At 34.9% G+C, this 17,542-nt stretch overlaps 1 protein-coding gene and 1 pseudogene across 1 annotated transcript; one reads left to right on the plus strand and one right to left on the minus strand.

Moving 5' to 3' along the window:
* Positions 1–516: 516 nt before the first annotated feature.
* LOC102594625 (adhesive plaque matrix protein-like) lies at positions 517–1,642 on the plus strand (annotated as a pseudogene).
* Positions 1,643–6,424: 4,782 nt separating this feature from the next.
* On the minus strand, positions 6,425–7,242 carry LOC107063396 (uncharacterized). Its single transcript, XM_015315235.1, has 2 exons — positions 6,846–7,242; positions 6,425–6,750 (listed from the first exon to the last, which is right to left on the minus strand). The coding sequence occupies exons 1-2, from the start codon at positions 7,240–7,242 to the stop codon at positions 6,425–6,427; spliced, it is 723 nt and encodes a 240-aa protein (XP_015170721.1).
* Between the last annotated feature and the right edge of the window lie 10,300 nt (positions 7,243–17,542).

The raw sequence follows: 17,542 nt of genomic DNA on the forward strand, positions 1-17,542 counted from the left end.
GCAGATTTATTCAATGTGCATCCAAAAAATAGCAACTGTGATTTTTAAAAAAAAAAGTAAGTGTGGTGCCATGATGTGGATTATGAGTCGTGCACAACAAGTACATATAATTAATGGACACCAAATAATGAACAATATCTTTTAGGCCTACACATAGCTCAACTTTTAAAAACTAGTAATTTAATCAAATTTTCACTATACCAACAAAAAAAAAAAGAACAACATTCTTGGAAGTCAATAAAAAATTGGGTTAAAACTTTAAAAATAGGTGAGTCAAGCAAATGAGTATGAATGATCATGGCTTCCCATTATCACAAAACCTTAGTGGAATAGTACTAACCAAAAAATGGCAAAATATTTGATATGTTTGGATTATTTATATTTTTAGAGCATCCAAATTAAATAACCAAATCACCATCTTAGTTATGTTATATAAACTCCTAATTCCTCCATTCTAAAACACACTAGAAAAAGAAAAATAAACAAATATCTAGCTTTAGAATCCAATTCTTCTCAATGGGAAGCCAAATGAAGAAGCAATGGCTTCAATTTGCTTGTGCTTTGGCATTTTTCTTAATTGCTACCTGCACTATGGCATATCCACCTTATTCTTATGAATCATCATATTCAACATACAATAAAGTACCAACCACAATAGTCAAAAGTGAAGACTTCAAGGTACCCTCAGAGTCGGAAAAGGAATATAAGTCCTCATTTTGGCCAAAGAATGATTACTACAAGAAGCCATCAGTTTCAGAAGATAACTATTAGAAAGTACCTTTCGTTCCCGAACATGAATCATTCTTGCCAAAGAATGATTACTACAAGAAGCCATCATTTTCGGAAGATAACAACAAGAAGGAGCCATATGTTCGAGAGGTACCCTCGATGGCTAAACCAGAATATAAGGAGTCATTTTTGCCAAAATTTGACTACTTCAAGAAGCCATCAGTTCAGAAAGATAACTACAAGAAGGCGTCATATGTTCCAGAGGCACCTTCGATGGCTAAACCAGAATATAAGGAGTCATTTTTTCCAAAATTTGACTACTTCAAGAAGCCGTTAGTTCCAGAAGATAACTACAAGAAGGTGTCATATGTTCCAAAGGTACCCACAGAGCCTAAAGCGGAATACAAGGTACCATCTTTGCCAAAGAATGACTACTATAAGAAGCCATCAGTTCCAAAAGGCAAGTACAAGAAGGCATCATATGTTCCAGAGGTCCCCTCGATGGCTAAACCTGAATATAAGGAGTCATTTTTTGCCAAAATTTGACTACTTTAAGAAGCCATCAGTTTCAGAAGATAGCTACAAAAAGGTGGCATATGTTCCCAAGGTGCCCTCAGTGCATAAAGAAGAATACAAACTGTCTTCTTTACCAAAGAATGATTACTACAAGAAACCATCAGTTCCAGAAGATAACTACAAAAAGGTGCCATTTGTTCCAAAGGTGCCCTCAATGACTAAATATGATTACAAGGTGCCTTCTTTGCCAAAAAATGACTACTTCAAGAGGCCATCAGTTCCAAAAGATAACTACAAAAAGGTGTCATTTGTTCCAAAGGTACCTTCAGTGCCTAAAGAAGAATACAAGGTGCCTTCTTTGTCACCTTCTCCATCATCACCACCTCCATATTATTAAATTCCCATCTTTCATGTTCAACATGCATGTTTCATTTAAGTCCTCCAGCTCAACATATATAATCCAGGGGGTTCTCATATTATGAGTTAGAAGGCATGGTATCAAAATTTGTAATTCTTTATTTATTTATTTTTCCTTTTCTTACTTCGGTTTGTAACTGTTTTGTCTTTTAAATTCTATATTTTGAATGTTTCGAGAAATTTATTTCATTTGAATACAAGTTCTTTTTATTGAAAGTTTATATAAGTATATAGATTCATCTGGATTAGTCGGGCTCCAAGACAGATACTAGACAGTGCAAAATGGGAAACCAACCATATAAAGGAGTATATTGATTCATCTATTTTCCAGTAATTGCCAATTTCTTCACATAAATAGAGTAGCAAAACACTGGAACATAACATGGAAAACATAAGAAACTTCAAATACGTACTCCAGGTAACCAAAACAACAAACAAAAATAGAGAAAATAAAAAAGTTGGACGAACGGTACAAGCAATATTATTTTATAAGTGCCATTGAGTAATTACTTTATCCAAATATGAAATTGTGGTTACTCAACTACTAGTTATTAGTTTAAAAAATCACTTTTTTTGTTGAAGGAAGTTGGAATCAAGAAAAAAAAAGACTTTCTCGGTTAATAACTATTAATTTAGTGACCATATGAGAAATCAACCGGTAATAATGTCTAAAAATGTCCTTTATTTGGGCTCATTTTGTGTTAAATTAAAGTTACAAAACTTCCAGCCATGGATCATTTTTATCAGATAAAAAGAAACCAAGAGATAAATGTTAAAAATGTTTTACTACTCACAATAAAATGTTATATATATATATATACACATTATTGCATTTAACTAATAAATTTTTCATTGACCATCTTCATAAGTTTGTGTGAATAAGAGATATATGACGATCCACATTGAACATTCACAAAAGAATCTGCAATATTATTTTGTGCGAAGCTTATTATTCAAGTCTATACTTAAATTTTCTGAATTGATAATCATGTGCAACGCATGTGTTGAAAATCTAGTATATATATATATAAGAATTGGTGATTTAATCATCTTCTAGTTGATTTAAGTTAAAAGTTTTATAGACTAAATCATCTACTAGTAGTATATAAGTAATGCAGGTACATTAATGATATATATCATAGTTGTACTGACAGAATAGTGCAAATTGAGAATTTAGAACATGCTGCCTACTAAACTGAAGTGCTTTATAACATTGAGATATCTATTGGGTAGAAAGTGAACGTTAGAGCATTAATCTAATTCCCTCATTATAATTGTTGAAGTGTACACTTAGCCAAGACGGAACAACAGATAAGGGCTTTTCGATTCAATTGTCCGAAGAGGATGTCAAATTATCTAGAATCCATGATCAACTGATGTAAGTAATGCAAGTAAGAAGAAGGTTACTTGGGAGAGAAGAGGAGAAAAATCTTTCATATCACTGAATGAATATATTGTACTACATTATATACAGTACTGACACTTCTAACAAACTTTCTATCTGACTTATTCTAACCAACTCTACTCATCATTAATAAGCTCACTTAATCAAGTGATTAGATTTAACAACCAACTACTTCAACTAATCAGTGTACATCTACACATTTATTGATTTCTTTCACACTCCCCTCAAGCTAGAGGCTATGAAAATGTTCTTCATCCCTAGCTTGGACATCAAATATGAGTGTAGGTGTCGACCAAGTCCTTTTGTGAACAGGTCAGCAGGCTGTTCTGCAGTAGGCAAATAGACAGGCATAATCACACCTTCTTGAACCTTTTCTCTAATAAAATGACAGTCTATGTCAATGTGTTTGGTCCTTTCGTGGAAGACAGGATTGGCAGCTAGTTGGAGTATTGTCAGAGAACAATGTAACAGGAACCTTAATATCTATGCCAAGCTCTTTAAACAAGCTAGTCATCCGCACCACTTCTGCAACTGAAGAAGCCATGACCATGTATTCAGCTTTAGCTGAACTCTGATCGTCCTCATTTAGGGCTTCTTTTTAATAGATTTAGTACCCTCAAATGCATATTTTGTGCCAATAACTGATGTAAATCCTTAAATTTCAGGTATTTGGATTGAGGAACAAAGCATGGACACTAATGAGCAAAAAGAAACAAGACAGCTGAAAGGCCGAAGAAAAGAAGGCTTGAGGATCGCCTAATCCATTGGGTGAATCTCCGAATGGCTAATGTCTCGCCTAATGTTCCAGTGTGCCAAGCCCTGAAGGAGAAAATCAAGTAGGCGATAGAAAGGAGCAGTCGGCGAGTCGTCGAACGGTTCCGCGATGCAGTGCCATATCGCCCAAAGTTACAAAGCTTGAAGTTCTTGAAGGCCAAAGCAAAAAGGTGATGGAATTGACCAAATTGAGGATCGCCGATCCAATCAGCGATCCCGACTTATTGCGCCGAATAGTCCTTTGCAGCACATTTTTGGGCGACTATAAATACATTTTTAAATCTTTAGTTTAGTATCAAACATTCAATAGTTTTCATTTTTATTCAGTTTTCAAGTTTGAGAGCTGAGAACTGAGTTTAGAGACAATATTTCCTTAGCTTTGAAGATTTCCAATTCTGAGAAATTGGAAGTGGGTGTTGAAAATTCTTCATATTAGACCTTTGTAAAGACTATATCAATCCTATCCACTTGATGGAAACACAACTTGGTAACGATTTTTACCTTTTTATGATGTCTAGCTAAAACCCCAATTCTTGGGGTGTGATTATGGGTTGATTTAGCTGTTGGGTATTGTTAATTGATAGTGTAAATGTTGTTTAAAAGTGATTTCGTTCATTAATTGTGGTTGAATTAATGAGTTGTAGTTGCAAATACAATCCTAACTTCATGTTTTTGACTTTCTCAAGAGAGAGGTTTTAAAACCAAAATTTCTAAATCGATGGTCTGTGGATATTGGGTTGTTATGGGTTCAGCTCGAGAGAGTGAACCCTAAACCCTTTTCCACACATTCAGCTCGAGAGAGTGAATGGACTAAAGAGAAGGTTGTTCTTAATTGCTGCTTATTGGTGTTCGAGAGAAACCAATTTGATTCGGGGTAAATTATTCGAGAGAAAGTTTACCCCATTAAAGTCTAGCTTATTCACTGATTTACAACTATTCACTATTAATTGCAATTACCCGGTTGTCTACCTTAGCCCATAATCCAATCACATCCCAAGAACCCGTCCCTATACTTGTTATTTTGGTATTATTTGTTGTTGTAGCTGATAGTTGAAACAAATCCCCCTGATATTTGACACTTGTGTCACCCATAACTTGAACCATGCTTTTATTCGTAAATATTTTTAGCTATGATTGACTTGATCATATCCTTACTTACCTATTGATTCTCAATTACAAACCACTCCCTTAGGACTCGACCCCAACTCACTAGTTGGGTTATATTACTACTTTACGATCGTTGGCACTTAGTATTGGATGAAGTGCCCTGATATGTGAAATCAAACTCCTGGAAACATTAGCTCGTTTCTTAGACTTCCAAGATATAGGAGATTTCCCATATTGCATCAAGTAACCAGTAATTGATCTCTTACTATTAATACAAACTCCCGAGTCAGCATCACAATATATCCTCAATAGTTCATCACCATCAAATGCCATAAATATCCCAGTTCCTGGTTCATATTTCACATATTTAACCAACCTCATAGCTGCTTCCATATGAGATTTCCTTGGAAAATGCATAAATTGACTCAGACGTTGCACAACAAATGCAATGTCTGGTCTGGTGGTTGTGAGGCATAGTAATCTCCCAATAAGTTTCTGATAACCAATGGGGTCTTCCAGTCCTAGATGTTCATGTGACAAAGGTATATGCTAATCAAATTCAGCTGTAGTAAGCCTCTGGTTCTGATCCATTGGAATTGGAATAGGTTTAGCACCTGCAAGTTCCATATCTGCCACTAATTCCAAAACATAATTTCTTTGATACATTAAGATGACAACTTTGCTTCTAGCAAATTCAATGCCAAGAAAGTACTTTAGCTCTCCCAAGTCTTTGATTCTGAAGGTTGTATGTAGGACTTCTTTGGTGTGTTGTATCATTGAGTGATCATTTTCAATCAACAACAAATCATCTGCATATACCAAGACCATGGCTATCTTATCTCTTCCTCTTTGTAAACCAGCTGAAGTCAGGGTTGTGTTTAATATTTCATTGCCTGGATGCTTGCTTGAGTCCATACACGAATTTTAGAAGTCTGCACACTTGACCATCACCTTTTCTCTGTTTGGAAAAACTTCTGGTATAGTCATATACACTTCTTCATATAGGTCTCCTTGGAGAAATGCATTATAGACATCCATCTGATATAACATCCATCCTTTAGCTGCTGCTATAGAGATAATTGTTGCTACAAAGATAATAGCCATGACTGTGTTCATCTTGACCACAGGGGAAAAGGTCTTTTGGTAATCCAATCATTCTTTTTGGTTGTATCCATTTGCTACTAATCTAGCCTTAAATCTTTCAATCTCCCCATTTGGGTTATACTTGATTTTATATACCCATTTACATCCTATTGTATTCTTGTCCTTGCGAAGTTTTACAATTTCCCAAGTGTTATTGTCTTCCACTGCCTATATTTCATCTTTCATGGTTGTCATCCACCTCTTATCAACTGCAGCTTCAGCATAGTTAGAAGGCTCAGTTTTTATTGAAAATTTGTTCATAAAACTCTGATATTTTGGTGAAAGACCATCATGGTCGATATAGTCGCCAATGGAATACATATAAGTACTTGATCATGCCTTAACTACATAGTCTTTGTGCCATATATAAGGTTTGGATCTCCTTGTTGATCTCCTGATATCAGAAGTATTAGCATTAGAAGGCAAAACCTCTTCAATGTTGTTGTCTGAAACAATACTAATATTTTCATGCGGTAACCCCATATTAGCTCTATTATTCTCCCCCTCCATTTTAACACCATTATTCTCCTCTTCTATATCAACATTAATGGGAGGTAAAACTTCATGATCCTCTGATCCAATGTCAACAGGAAGAGAATGCACTGTCAAATCATCATATGAGAAGTGGTACTGTAGCATAGTGACATCTTCTTGTGCCCCTGAACATTTTCTTTGAATGGGAAAATTCCTTCCATGAACACAACATCTTGACTAACAAAAAATGTTTTAGTTGCAAAGTCATACAACTTGTAACCTTTCTGATATGTACTATAACCAGCTAGTATAGCCTTCACAACCCTAGGGCTGAATTTTTCCTTCTGAGTAAGATTGGTTGCAAAAGACAAGCACCTTATAACTCTCAAATGCACTAATGAAGGAAGTTTGTTATACAATAATTCAAAAGATGACTTGCCATTGAGCACATTGAAGGGTATTCTATTCAAAACATATATAGCTGACTCTATGTATAAGCCCCAAAAACTGTTAGGCAGACCTCCTTGAAACTTGATTGCTCTGGCAGTTTTAAGGATGTGTCTGTGCCTCATTTCAACAACATCATTTTGATGTGGCGTGTAAAGACGAGCTCTCATGTAATTTACCATATCTCTGTAACAACTGTTTGCAATCATTACTAAAAAACTCTCCACCATTATCAGATCTTAGCCTTTTGACTCTTTTGTCAAACTGTGTTGCTACTTCAGTGAAGAAATTTGTAGTATCATTAAGACATTTGACTTAAGTCTGATCAAGAAAACCGATGTCTATCTTGTATGATCATCAACAATAGTGAGGAGTTATTTCATGCCATCAAAAGTATTACATTTATATGGTCCCCAAACATCAACATGTATTAATTGGAATGCAAAGGTAGACCTATGCATACTATTTGGGAAAGACAATCTAGCTTGTCTAGCAAGTTGACATATTTCACAATTCTTCAAAGTAAAAGAATTATTCTTACAAGCATTATAAAACATATGCATTTTCTTAAGGACATTTACTGGAACATGACATATCATTTGATGTCATATAAGAACATCTTCCTTTTGTGTTGATGCAAAGCACCTGTTACCAATAGTTCCCTTCTCTGCGTGTGAGTACAGTGTGTAAAGCACATCCTTCTGCTTACCAATCTCCATCACCTTCCCAGATGAGAGATCATGTAACACACAATAATCTGGATAAAAAATAGCACAATAATTCAAGTCTTTTGTCATCTTGAAGACTGATATAAGATTAAGCTTGAAAGCTGGCACACACAAAACATTTGTTAGAATATCACCTCCCCCTAGGCTGCAGTTTCCAACATGTAAGACTCTTGCTGAATCTCCTGTGGGCAACTGCACCTGACCTGCATGTTCTAGTAGACCACCATTCATCAAAAACTTAGGATCACCTATCATATGATTAGTAGCACCAGTGTCTACAATCCATTTCACAAAAGTATTCTCATGGTGACAAAGAGTTCATGTGCCGGCTATGTTAACACTCCCACTGACAGCTTTATTTCCATAAGGATAGACCTCCCTTTGTCCAAAAAAATTTGGTGGAAAATGTGGCATTATACCCTGGTGTTGTGTACATTGTTGTGGATATGGATCATATCTAGGTTGAATAGGTTGATGACAACACTGAGGTTGCATCATTTGTGGACCTGCAAAAGCATTATCATTCAAATTGTTACCAACCAAGGGACCAGTTACTGCATTAGATTGTCTCTTTCCCTTGTAGTCAGCAGGATACCCAATTAGCTGAAAACAGTCTGCCTTCACATGTCCAGTTTTGTGATAAAAATCACATTTCTTCAATTTGTTGCAATCTCCTCTAGTGTGACCCTTTGTGTGGCAGTAATCACAGAAAACTTGTCCATTATAGCCCATTTTCTGCTTGTATGTATCACCCCAGGCCTGGAAGAGTACATAGTTGTGGGAATTGAATATTCCCACGACATTTTACTAGTGTCTGCCACAATTCGCTGGCATTCATCTTGATTCACCATTGCATAAACCTGGTTAACATTAGGAACTTGTGGCATCATCAATATCTAACTTCTAGCTTGACTATAACTATCATTTAGTCCCATCAAAAACTGCAAAACCCTTTGATATTGTAGATGATCAGAGAATTCTCTAGACTTAGGACAATCATATGAAGGTGGAGGCATGATCAAATCATACTCATCCCATAAAGCCTTCAACTTAGAGTAATATACAGAAACTGAAGATAAACCTTGAACTAATCTTCGGCTCACTCTACCATCGATAAAACCCATCTTATTTCTCCCCAATAAAGCTAGTTCAACAGCTCTGCTCCACAAAGTGTAATTTTCCGATCCAGTCAACATAATTCCAATTGATAATGATCCAGGAGCATCTGAAGGATACAAGAAAAGAGGATGATGGTAATCAATTGAAGGCGTAATGAAAGTTGCAGTCGCGTAAGCAGTTTCCCCCAAATTGCAGCTTCAAAGAAAATGAGTACAGAATCCCTCAAAAACTTCACTGTATTTGAAAGTATTCCCTTCGATTCACACTCATGGATGCTCTGATACCATGTCAAATTATCTAGAATCCATGATCAATTGATGTAAGTAATGCAAGTAAGAAGAAGGTTACTTGGGAGAGAAGAGGAGAAAAATCTTTCATATCACTGAATGAATATATTGTACTACATTATATACAGTACTGACACTTCTAACAAACTTTCTATCTGACTTATTCTAACCAACTCTACTCATCATTAATTAAGCTCACTTAATCAAGTGATTAGATTTAACAACCAACTACTTCAACTAATCAGTGTACATCTACACATTTATTGATTTCTTTCACAGAGGATAAATAGAGAATCTACCTCCCGTGGACATACTCTGTAATCTTCAAACTGCTTCACCATGGCGGCATCCCAAATCCAAAATCCTCCCCTAATACCAATGATACAATTGTACCTCACCTAGTCCCTTAAGTCCCAGAAAACACTATTTCCATTTCTAATACCACAATATCCATCCCTAATAAATCTATATCAATAGACCTGCCATTAATACCACAAAATGCCAAGCCCTTTTTATCACAACAAATAAGGGCAACTCAAAAAATGACTTTATTCTCACAAACTCAGAGACCCACTTCAAACCAAGCCATGGAAAGCAACATGAATCCAACGAACCTCTTTCCAGTTCCCTACCCTCCGTTTCCAACAACTCCCATAACAATAGGGAAGAACATTTTTATACAATTCAGGATCCCCTGCTAAACTCATAGCCCGTTTGGATTGACTTTAAAAAATAACTTTAAAATCAAAAATAAAAAGTCAAACTAAAATGACTTTTAAGTCAAAAAAATAAAAAGTAGGGAGAGACCTTCTTTTAGTTTTTGACTTATTCTAAGTCTATTTTGACCTCACTAAACATTTCATAACTTATTCTAAGTTATTTTTTATATTTGTCAAACACTTCCAGAAGTCAAAAACTAACTTAAAAGTAGGTTTGACCAACTTTTAAGTCAATCCAAACACCCTCTTAGTACTCTAATCATGGTTGGAAATATGACTTCAGGACCAGGCTCTACCTTTATCAACCATTGAAGATTGTTAGGAGGTAGTGATAGTAGCCTAGAAGCCTACCTTCCTAGCTTAGGTAGTCTCTGAGGGAATGAGTTTGGCAGGGGAAGCTTACAACCACCATGTCTGGATGACATCGATCCTACACCCCTCTCTATCTTTCTGGACTCACCAAATACCTTTTTATCTCTTTCCAACTTGGGAGAAACCACTATTCAACCCTTTGAGCCAAATGCAGGTTCAAAATCCTTTCCTACCACCACCGTCCTTCATCCCGCATCAAGCTTAGGAAGGAGCTCTATCCCATGGACCATCCAGATGAAGGGACAAGAAATGAATCCAACTAACATAGTGATGGAAAGAACCTCCAATAGAGGAGCGGAGGACCTGGACATGAATATTCCCATACATGTAATGCCATCCTCCCAGGCACCACATCAAACTAGTTCCCCTCGCCCCCGATAGTCGTTGTTGACACCCAATTTTGACCCTCTACAGCATAAATTAATCATCGAACTTCTTCAATTTCAAACGATTTAAAATAAGTAGTTTTATAAAAATTGCAAAAAAAATAATAATAAATTTAGTGTGCAAGCTATTTTAAATAGTTTCGTCACTTTTTATAAATTTTAAATAATATATATGTTTTTTAGATAATTATGTATATAATTAGTATATTTTATGAATGTTCAAAAATTATCTTAAAAGAATTTATTTTTTGGTTAAATATTTTATTAATTAGTTTAGTGTAAGTTGGTTTATATTTTTGAATTAATTAATTTATAATTAAGTTAATTATTCTGTTTCGTTAAGATTAAGAAGCTCATTAATTAATTTATATTAACTCGTCTTTTATTTTACCTTACCTTAACTCACTTTTGGACCAGCTTTGGGCCATTGTCACAGTCCTATTTTAATCAAGCCCACTATACTCATTTCAGCAACCCATTCCAGTTCACATCAGCCCATTCCCTTACATTTCAATACCAAAAGATCCAGTCTAACAATATCCTTCAATACCAAATAATTCTCATCCCATCCCAACACAACATACAATACGGGAACGCTGCAAACGACCCGACCCCACTGCTTCATCTTCTTCCCTACGCGACTAGACCCAGCAAAACCAGCGAGCAAATCGCGTTGCAAACCCAGTAAAATCGCAGAAATTCAGCAGCAAATCACGACCTCTAGACTGACTCCTCCCTCTCCATTATCAATCCGTTGTAGATTGTTGAGATAGGACTATTGATAGCTCCTACAGCCTTATCCAGTGAGTTTGAATTCAAATTTCAAAATTTGAAATCTCTACAAATCCACCCATTTTTTCCCTTTTTTTTCGTTCTCAATCTCCCCTATATATAAATAGCCCCTTCTCTTCATTGATTTAAGGCGGCTTTCGGGGGCACCCTCTGAGGAACAAGTTTATTTTTACTCTCAAAGAACATAAGGTTTATAACCTAAAGGCTAATCTTCTATAAAAGTGATGTGTCGATTCTCCGCTTTCTTAAATCAAACTTGTGTTGGTGGAAGTTTCTTCGAAGTTAAGATCGTTGTCTCCCGTTTGCTGCCTCGAAGAAGGTAACATTCCGTTCATTCTTCTTTTCTTTCAGTTTATTTCATTTCAACGTTATATGAAATCTTTAGTGTATTGTTAATACGTTCTTGTGATCATCATGTTTGTCTCGTGTATTTAGCCATCTGAGTTTGTTCCCGTTTAAATTCTTATGTATGCTCTGATTTGCCCTAGTTATAATATTGAGCTTTCTAAATATGTTTAATTTCTCACCCCTTTCCCTTGGAATTGTTCTTTAGTTCAAGTATAGCTCATATGTTGATGAAATATTGTTGCCTTAATAATTTTTTACCATGAATCTACATTTGGATGCGATATGGCCCAAGTTAATGTGTATTGCTACTTGTTTTCCACCAAATGGTTTGTTACTACATTTAGCAATACAACATAAGCTCTTGCTTCGGTCATATTATATGTAGACCCATCTAACTTATAATGTCTGGACACTAGTGTAGTCTCGAGTATCTTTGGTTATGATTTTAACACATTCCAGTGTCAACTTCTAGATGCATTCGTGTGTAGTTCGGCAAACTCACCTTGATTCATGTCATCTCGATTTAAGCTCAGTCGGTGTTTGTCTGGTCGAGTCCTATTTCAAATGTCTATCGTTTGAATACTAATCACTATGCCTCTGTTTCCTATTTACTTCTTCCCTTAAATTTCATGTGCCATCCAGTTGTGATTCTTATCTCGTGATGTGTCGATGTCTTCATCTAAAGTCTTATTAATTTGCATCTCGCGTAATTTGTGTATCTTGTTATTGATTTTCCGAATGCCGACAAACTAGTTTGAATCATTTCTCTTAATATATTACATTTGTTGCGAATCTTTATGTTGTGAAGCATTAGGATCATTTGAATGCTAGAAATTGTATTGTTACTTTTCCAGATAGGTATTAGCAAAGTGCATCTAATTCCTTACCTCATGAGATATAATGCAACCACTTTCATACTTTATCAAAATTGTTTGGCCTTATCCTTGTGGGCTAACAGTAGCTTTAAAAATTGCTCAAGTGTATTCAATTCTATTCTCCTCTTAATCTTGTTGAATCATAAATGCTAAATCATAAAAATAGTTTGTTATATGTATTCGTTTGAGTGCCAATGGTATAATGTGATTTTTTAATCTATCGGGAAGTATGTTGATAGATCTGGGAGTTTAAATTGTTTAAATGTGTTTAGTTGATTAATTAAATGATACTAATTTGTTCACTTCTTCTTTTTCTTGTATGTAATATTATTCGAGTCCATTTTGAACTCCATCCCTGCATTTCGTTGAGATGAGATCTTTATTGAGTTGGCCACATCCTGTTCGAGTTACTGGAAAGTTAAATTACAGGTCTCGAAAAAGTCAAAAATGGGTCGTATACAAGATGTATACATCTGTATACACTGATATACCGGTCGAAAATGTGGGAATATAGGACTGAGGTGAGATATAGGTGTTCGGAAGCAAGAGATACATGAAAAGAGCTGATATATACGTTCATATACAGTAATATACATCAGGTGTATACAAAAATGGGTTTAAGATTAAACCCCAAAAATTTCAGCGAATTTGGCCCAAAAGGTGGCCCAAATTCAATTTCTCCCTTACTCTTTAATTATTTTATTGTGATTATTCATTGTTTGTTGTATAACTCTAACTTTATAATTTTTAATTAACTTAATTAGATTCTCCAAAAGATGAGTTATTTTCTTTGTGTTGGTTTTAATTTTAATACATTTCATGTTTTTGTGTTCATTTATCTTATTATTCGAGTATATTGATCAAAACTTTATATCTTCAATTAAGTTAAACCTTTGGTTCTTAAAAGAGACGTTCTTTAATGCTTTCCACTTAATCACATTTTATTCATTTTAAAATTGTTTTAAGTTAAAGTATTTTTCTCAAATAACTTTAAAAATGTTAGTCAAAACCTTTTCAATTAATTAAAAAAAAAATACTTACTTAGTCATTTGCTCAAAAAGGTTAGTCACTTAATTTATAATGATGTTCATGCTTTAATTTATTAAATTGGTTTAAATTATTATCTTAAAATGAATTAAATAAATCTAGTTTTATTAATCAAATGTTTCATTTTGGGTCATTTATTTAACTATTTTTCTCAAAGTTAACCAAATATTGTAAATTATTATTCTTATGTTAAATCATTTTTTTTCTAAAAAATAGTCAAAATATATTTTAGTCAAGTCGCAGGTCAACCACATGTTAGCGGACACTTTGAATGCTTAAACCCTTCTCGAAGTGTAAATTGAACCCCGAACCCTCTTTGGTATTTTCAAATGATTTTTTCTGTTTAAATCTTTGAAAATTATAAGTTTTCTTAATTTCTTTAAAAAATTAAGTGGCGACTCTTTTCTAAGTATTTTTCTTAAAATGTTTTATACTTAGAACATTCCGAAAGGTGATTTTTCTAAAGATAGGAAAATTACGACACAACAGTCGTAGATCGTAAAACCAAATCGGGGTATTCGGGAACTAGAAGAGGAATGGAAATGATGAGAGCAACCCGTACAAAAATCTGGGTGTTAAAAGAAGTAAAAGTAATGTTATTCAAAGAAATTTATAAGAAAAAATGCATTTTAATATGTCCACCAAACATAAGGAAAGCCTTCCTGGATATCTGTGCTCCTCGCTCCCAAGAAATAGGAAATTTCATAGTTGTTATGGATCCAACCCTGAGGATTTGGACCACCTCAGATGCAACTATGGTACCAATGATAGTTCCACCAAACCTAAATCGATCAATGAACTTCATAGTTTGGAATTGTAGGGGCTGTAGTGTACCGGACTTGGGGAGTAAATTTAGATCTCTAATTGATTGGGATAGTCATGATAGCTTTAGTATAAACAAAAATACAAGACCACCAGACTCTAATAGTAGAGTTCCCATTCACAAAAATGATAGAAGTTCCATCTGTGGGAAACTTCGGAGGACTAGTCATCATGTGGGATTACAACCTCCTAGATGTGGATAATATTACAACTTCGGGACATGAACTCATGTTATGATTAAGGTACGCTCTACCAATGTTTTTTGGTTATTTAGTTGTATACATGCTTGCACTGTTAGGAAAAAAAAGAATAGCACTTTGGAGCATTCTCAAAAAAATAAAAAAATATAACGGCAAGCTGGCTAATTGTCACGACCCGGATCTACGCTCCAGCCAAGACACGGTACTCGGAACCACGAGTGGCCCCAAGCTAACCCTTGGCATGACATATCAAAGCATATCATATGAAACTAATGCAAAAGCTGAAACATATGCTTAATAAGTCTTAATAAGGAAATCAACAAATCCATGATGAGTGAACAATTAATGTCTAAATTAAGCCTCTAACATTTAAACCTAAGGGAACAAGTTTATCAGGACATGGCCCCCAACTACCTCAAAATAAAGACAACATAAGGAAAGGAGTTGACAGTTTAAAACAATGGTGTCCCCAAATGAGGAGGGCTCACCAGGAGCTATCTGGGAGTGCTACAACCTCACTAGCCACGAATCTAAATACGAATGTCAGAATCTACATCATAAAAAGATGCAGCGCAGGGAAATATATGCATCAGTACGTGCAATATACTGAGTAAGTAAATGATACTAACATAATTGTAAAATTTCATAACGAGGATAGTCAAATAAGGTTGCCAAAATCATATGCATAGTGAAAGAACTAAAGAGATAATAGTTGGAGTTCATGACCAAGTATCATAAAAATCTATTTTCAAAGGTACATATACATAAAGTTGAGTCTATCCAATAGTCTTGAATAATCATATACATAAAATAACATACTTAAAATGAACCATATAGACCTAAAACATGTCATGAAATTTGCATAACTAGGGAGTTTCTTATAACCGACATACACCATATGAGCTCATGATGTCCAACAGCTAACCAGTTAGGAGGGCTTCCCTATACTTTACCAGAGTATAAGGCCATATCATATCTATGTTGATCCACTAATTTGAGTCTTTCAGGTCCAGAAGGTCAATAGACAAAGTGGTGAAACATAATCCTACGTTGGCGCGTAGTTATGAGACTTGGATTTTCTAAACCCGCATCATCTCGGTACTAAATAGTCCTCCAAAAACAACATATATTCATATAATGCTCATAGGTATGAAAACCACTTATCATCTTGAATCATATATGAGGCTAAGCTCAAAATTTATCTTAAGATAACATGTATTTAGGTTGTAATTCATATCAGGCTTATTTTCATACTTAAAATTCATAAGGGTTTGAATGACCATAAAAATCATGCTAAATAAGTACCATAAGGTTTCAAAATCAAAGTGAAATGATGAAAAACATAGCTTATTGAAGAAAGATCATAATTTCATAAAAGCCCTAGCTTTACTTCTAATAATCTTGTGAAATTATTGAGAATCAAAATACTTTAAGAATAAGAGTGAAATAAATACTCTCATTGAAGCCTTACATACCTTAGTAGGGAAGTTTGATGGAGAATCTTGAAAGATGAACCCTAGTCTTGATGTTCTTGAAGTTCTTGAGATTAGAATTTTATGAGTGAAAAAGAGGATTAAATTATTAAAAAAACTGATTTTCTACGCATTTAGGGCTATTTAGATGACTCCCTAATAGTTTTTAGGACAAAAATATCCTTAAAAAATAAATAAAAAGAGCTGGAAGTTGGAATTTTATTCCAGCGGACAATGAGGTCCGTATTCACTCCGTAACGCGGAGCCATCGCGGAGCTGTTGCCAGGCTAGAGCATCTTTAGTAAATCAATCATAACTTTTTATTCAAAACTTGAATTAATGCAAACTTGGCGGCGTTGAAAAGAGGACTCATAGATATTTAATTTGATAGGTTATGGATTACCTAAATCTTCATATTCTAAGATATATCGTTGTTTGAAGTGGACCCTTATATGGACTCATGTGAAAACTTAGCCAACAGAAATGCTTTGAATTTGGCTTGGTGTTAGAGGTCTTTTATGATCCTGCTTTGAATTTGGCTTGGTGTTAGAGGTCCCTTATGATCCTAAGTCACTTCCGATACCCTACATACATTTGGTAAAGAACCTTAAAACACATTACCAAGTAGGAAATCACCTAGTTCAAGCTTATATACTTACAATGAACGATTCAGATTCTAAGAATAGAGTTGTGAGGTGTTACACTAATAGGAGGTGATTTTAACGAACTAATGTGTAGCTCTGAAAAAGGTAGAGGTAGGCTGGTAAATAGACCCTCGTATTATTGAATTTTGGGATATGGTTAACTATTGTGAATTGATTGATTTGGGCTTTAAGGGGGGAGGGGGATTACACATGGCTAAATAAGCGCTTAAAAGGAAAAAACAAAACTTATACAAGAAAGACATGACCGCTATTTTGCTAATAATGAATGGCTTCAAAAATTTCCAAACGCGCAAGTACACCACTTACCGCGCACTCACTCTGATCATTGTCCACTATTACTTTCCTTGTTTTAGAATAGGTTGGTATGCCAACATAATATATTCCACTTTGAAACTATGTGGACCACCCATCCTGAACTCATTGACATTGTTAAAAGGTGTTGGGTTGGGCAGAACAACATAGTAGACGCCATCCATGAGTTTCAGTGTAGAGTTACTTCTTGGAACAAACATACCTTTGGGAATATTTTTCGTGAAAAAGAACATTATTAAAATGCATTGTAGGCATTCAAAATTCACCCAGTTATGCGTCTAATCTTTACCTCCAGAACCTAGAAGTGGAGCTAACACAAGAATATAACAATGTTCTAAGAATGGAAGATAAATTCTGGAAATTAAAATCAAGAGTAAACTGGCTAA

This window comes from Solanum tuberosum, unplaced genomic scaffold, assembly GCF_000226075.1.
Source record: "Solanum tuberosum cultivar DM 1-3 516 R44 unplaced genomic scaffold, SolTub_3.0 scf00344, whole genome shotgun sequence".
NCBI classification, from domain to species: Eukaryota; Viridiplantae; Streptophyta; class Magnoliopsida; order Solanales; family Solanaceae; genus Solanum; species Solanum tuberosum.

Excerpts from the sequence above, each read along its gene's own strand:
- LOC107063396 (XM_015315235.1), bottom strand. The coding sequence starts at position 7,242 with ATGGTGGAGAGTTTTTTAGTAATGATTGCAAACAGTTGTTACAGAGAT. Across the intron at positions 6,751-6,845 it reads TTATAGTACATATCAGAAAG|GGGCACAAGAAGATGTCACT; the intron begins GTTACAAGTTGT and ends GAAAATGTTCAG.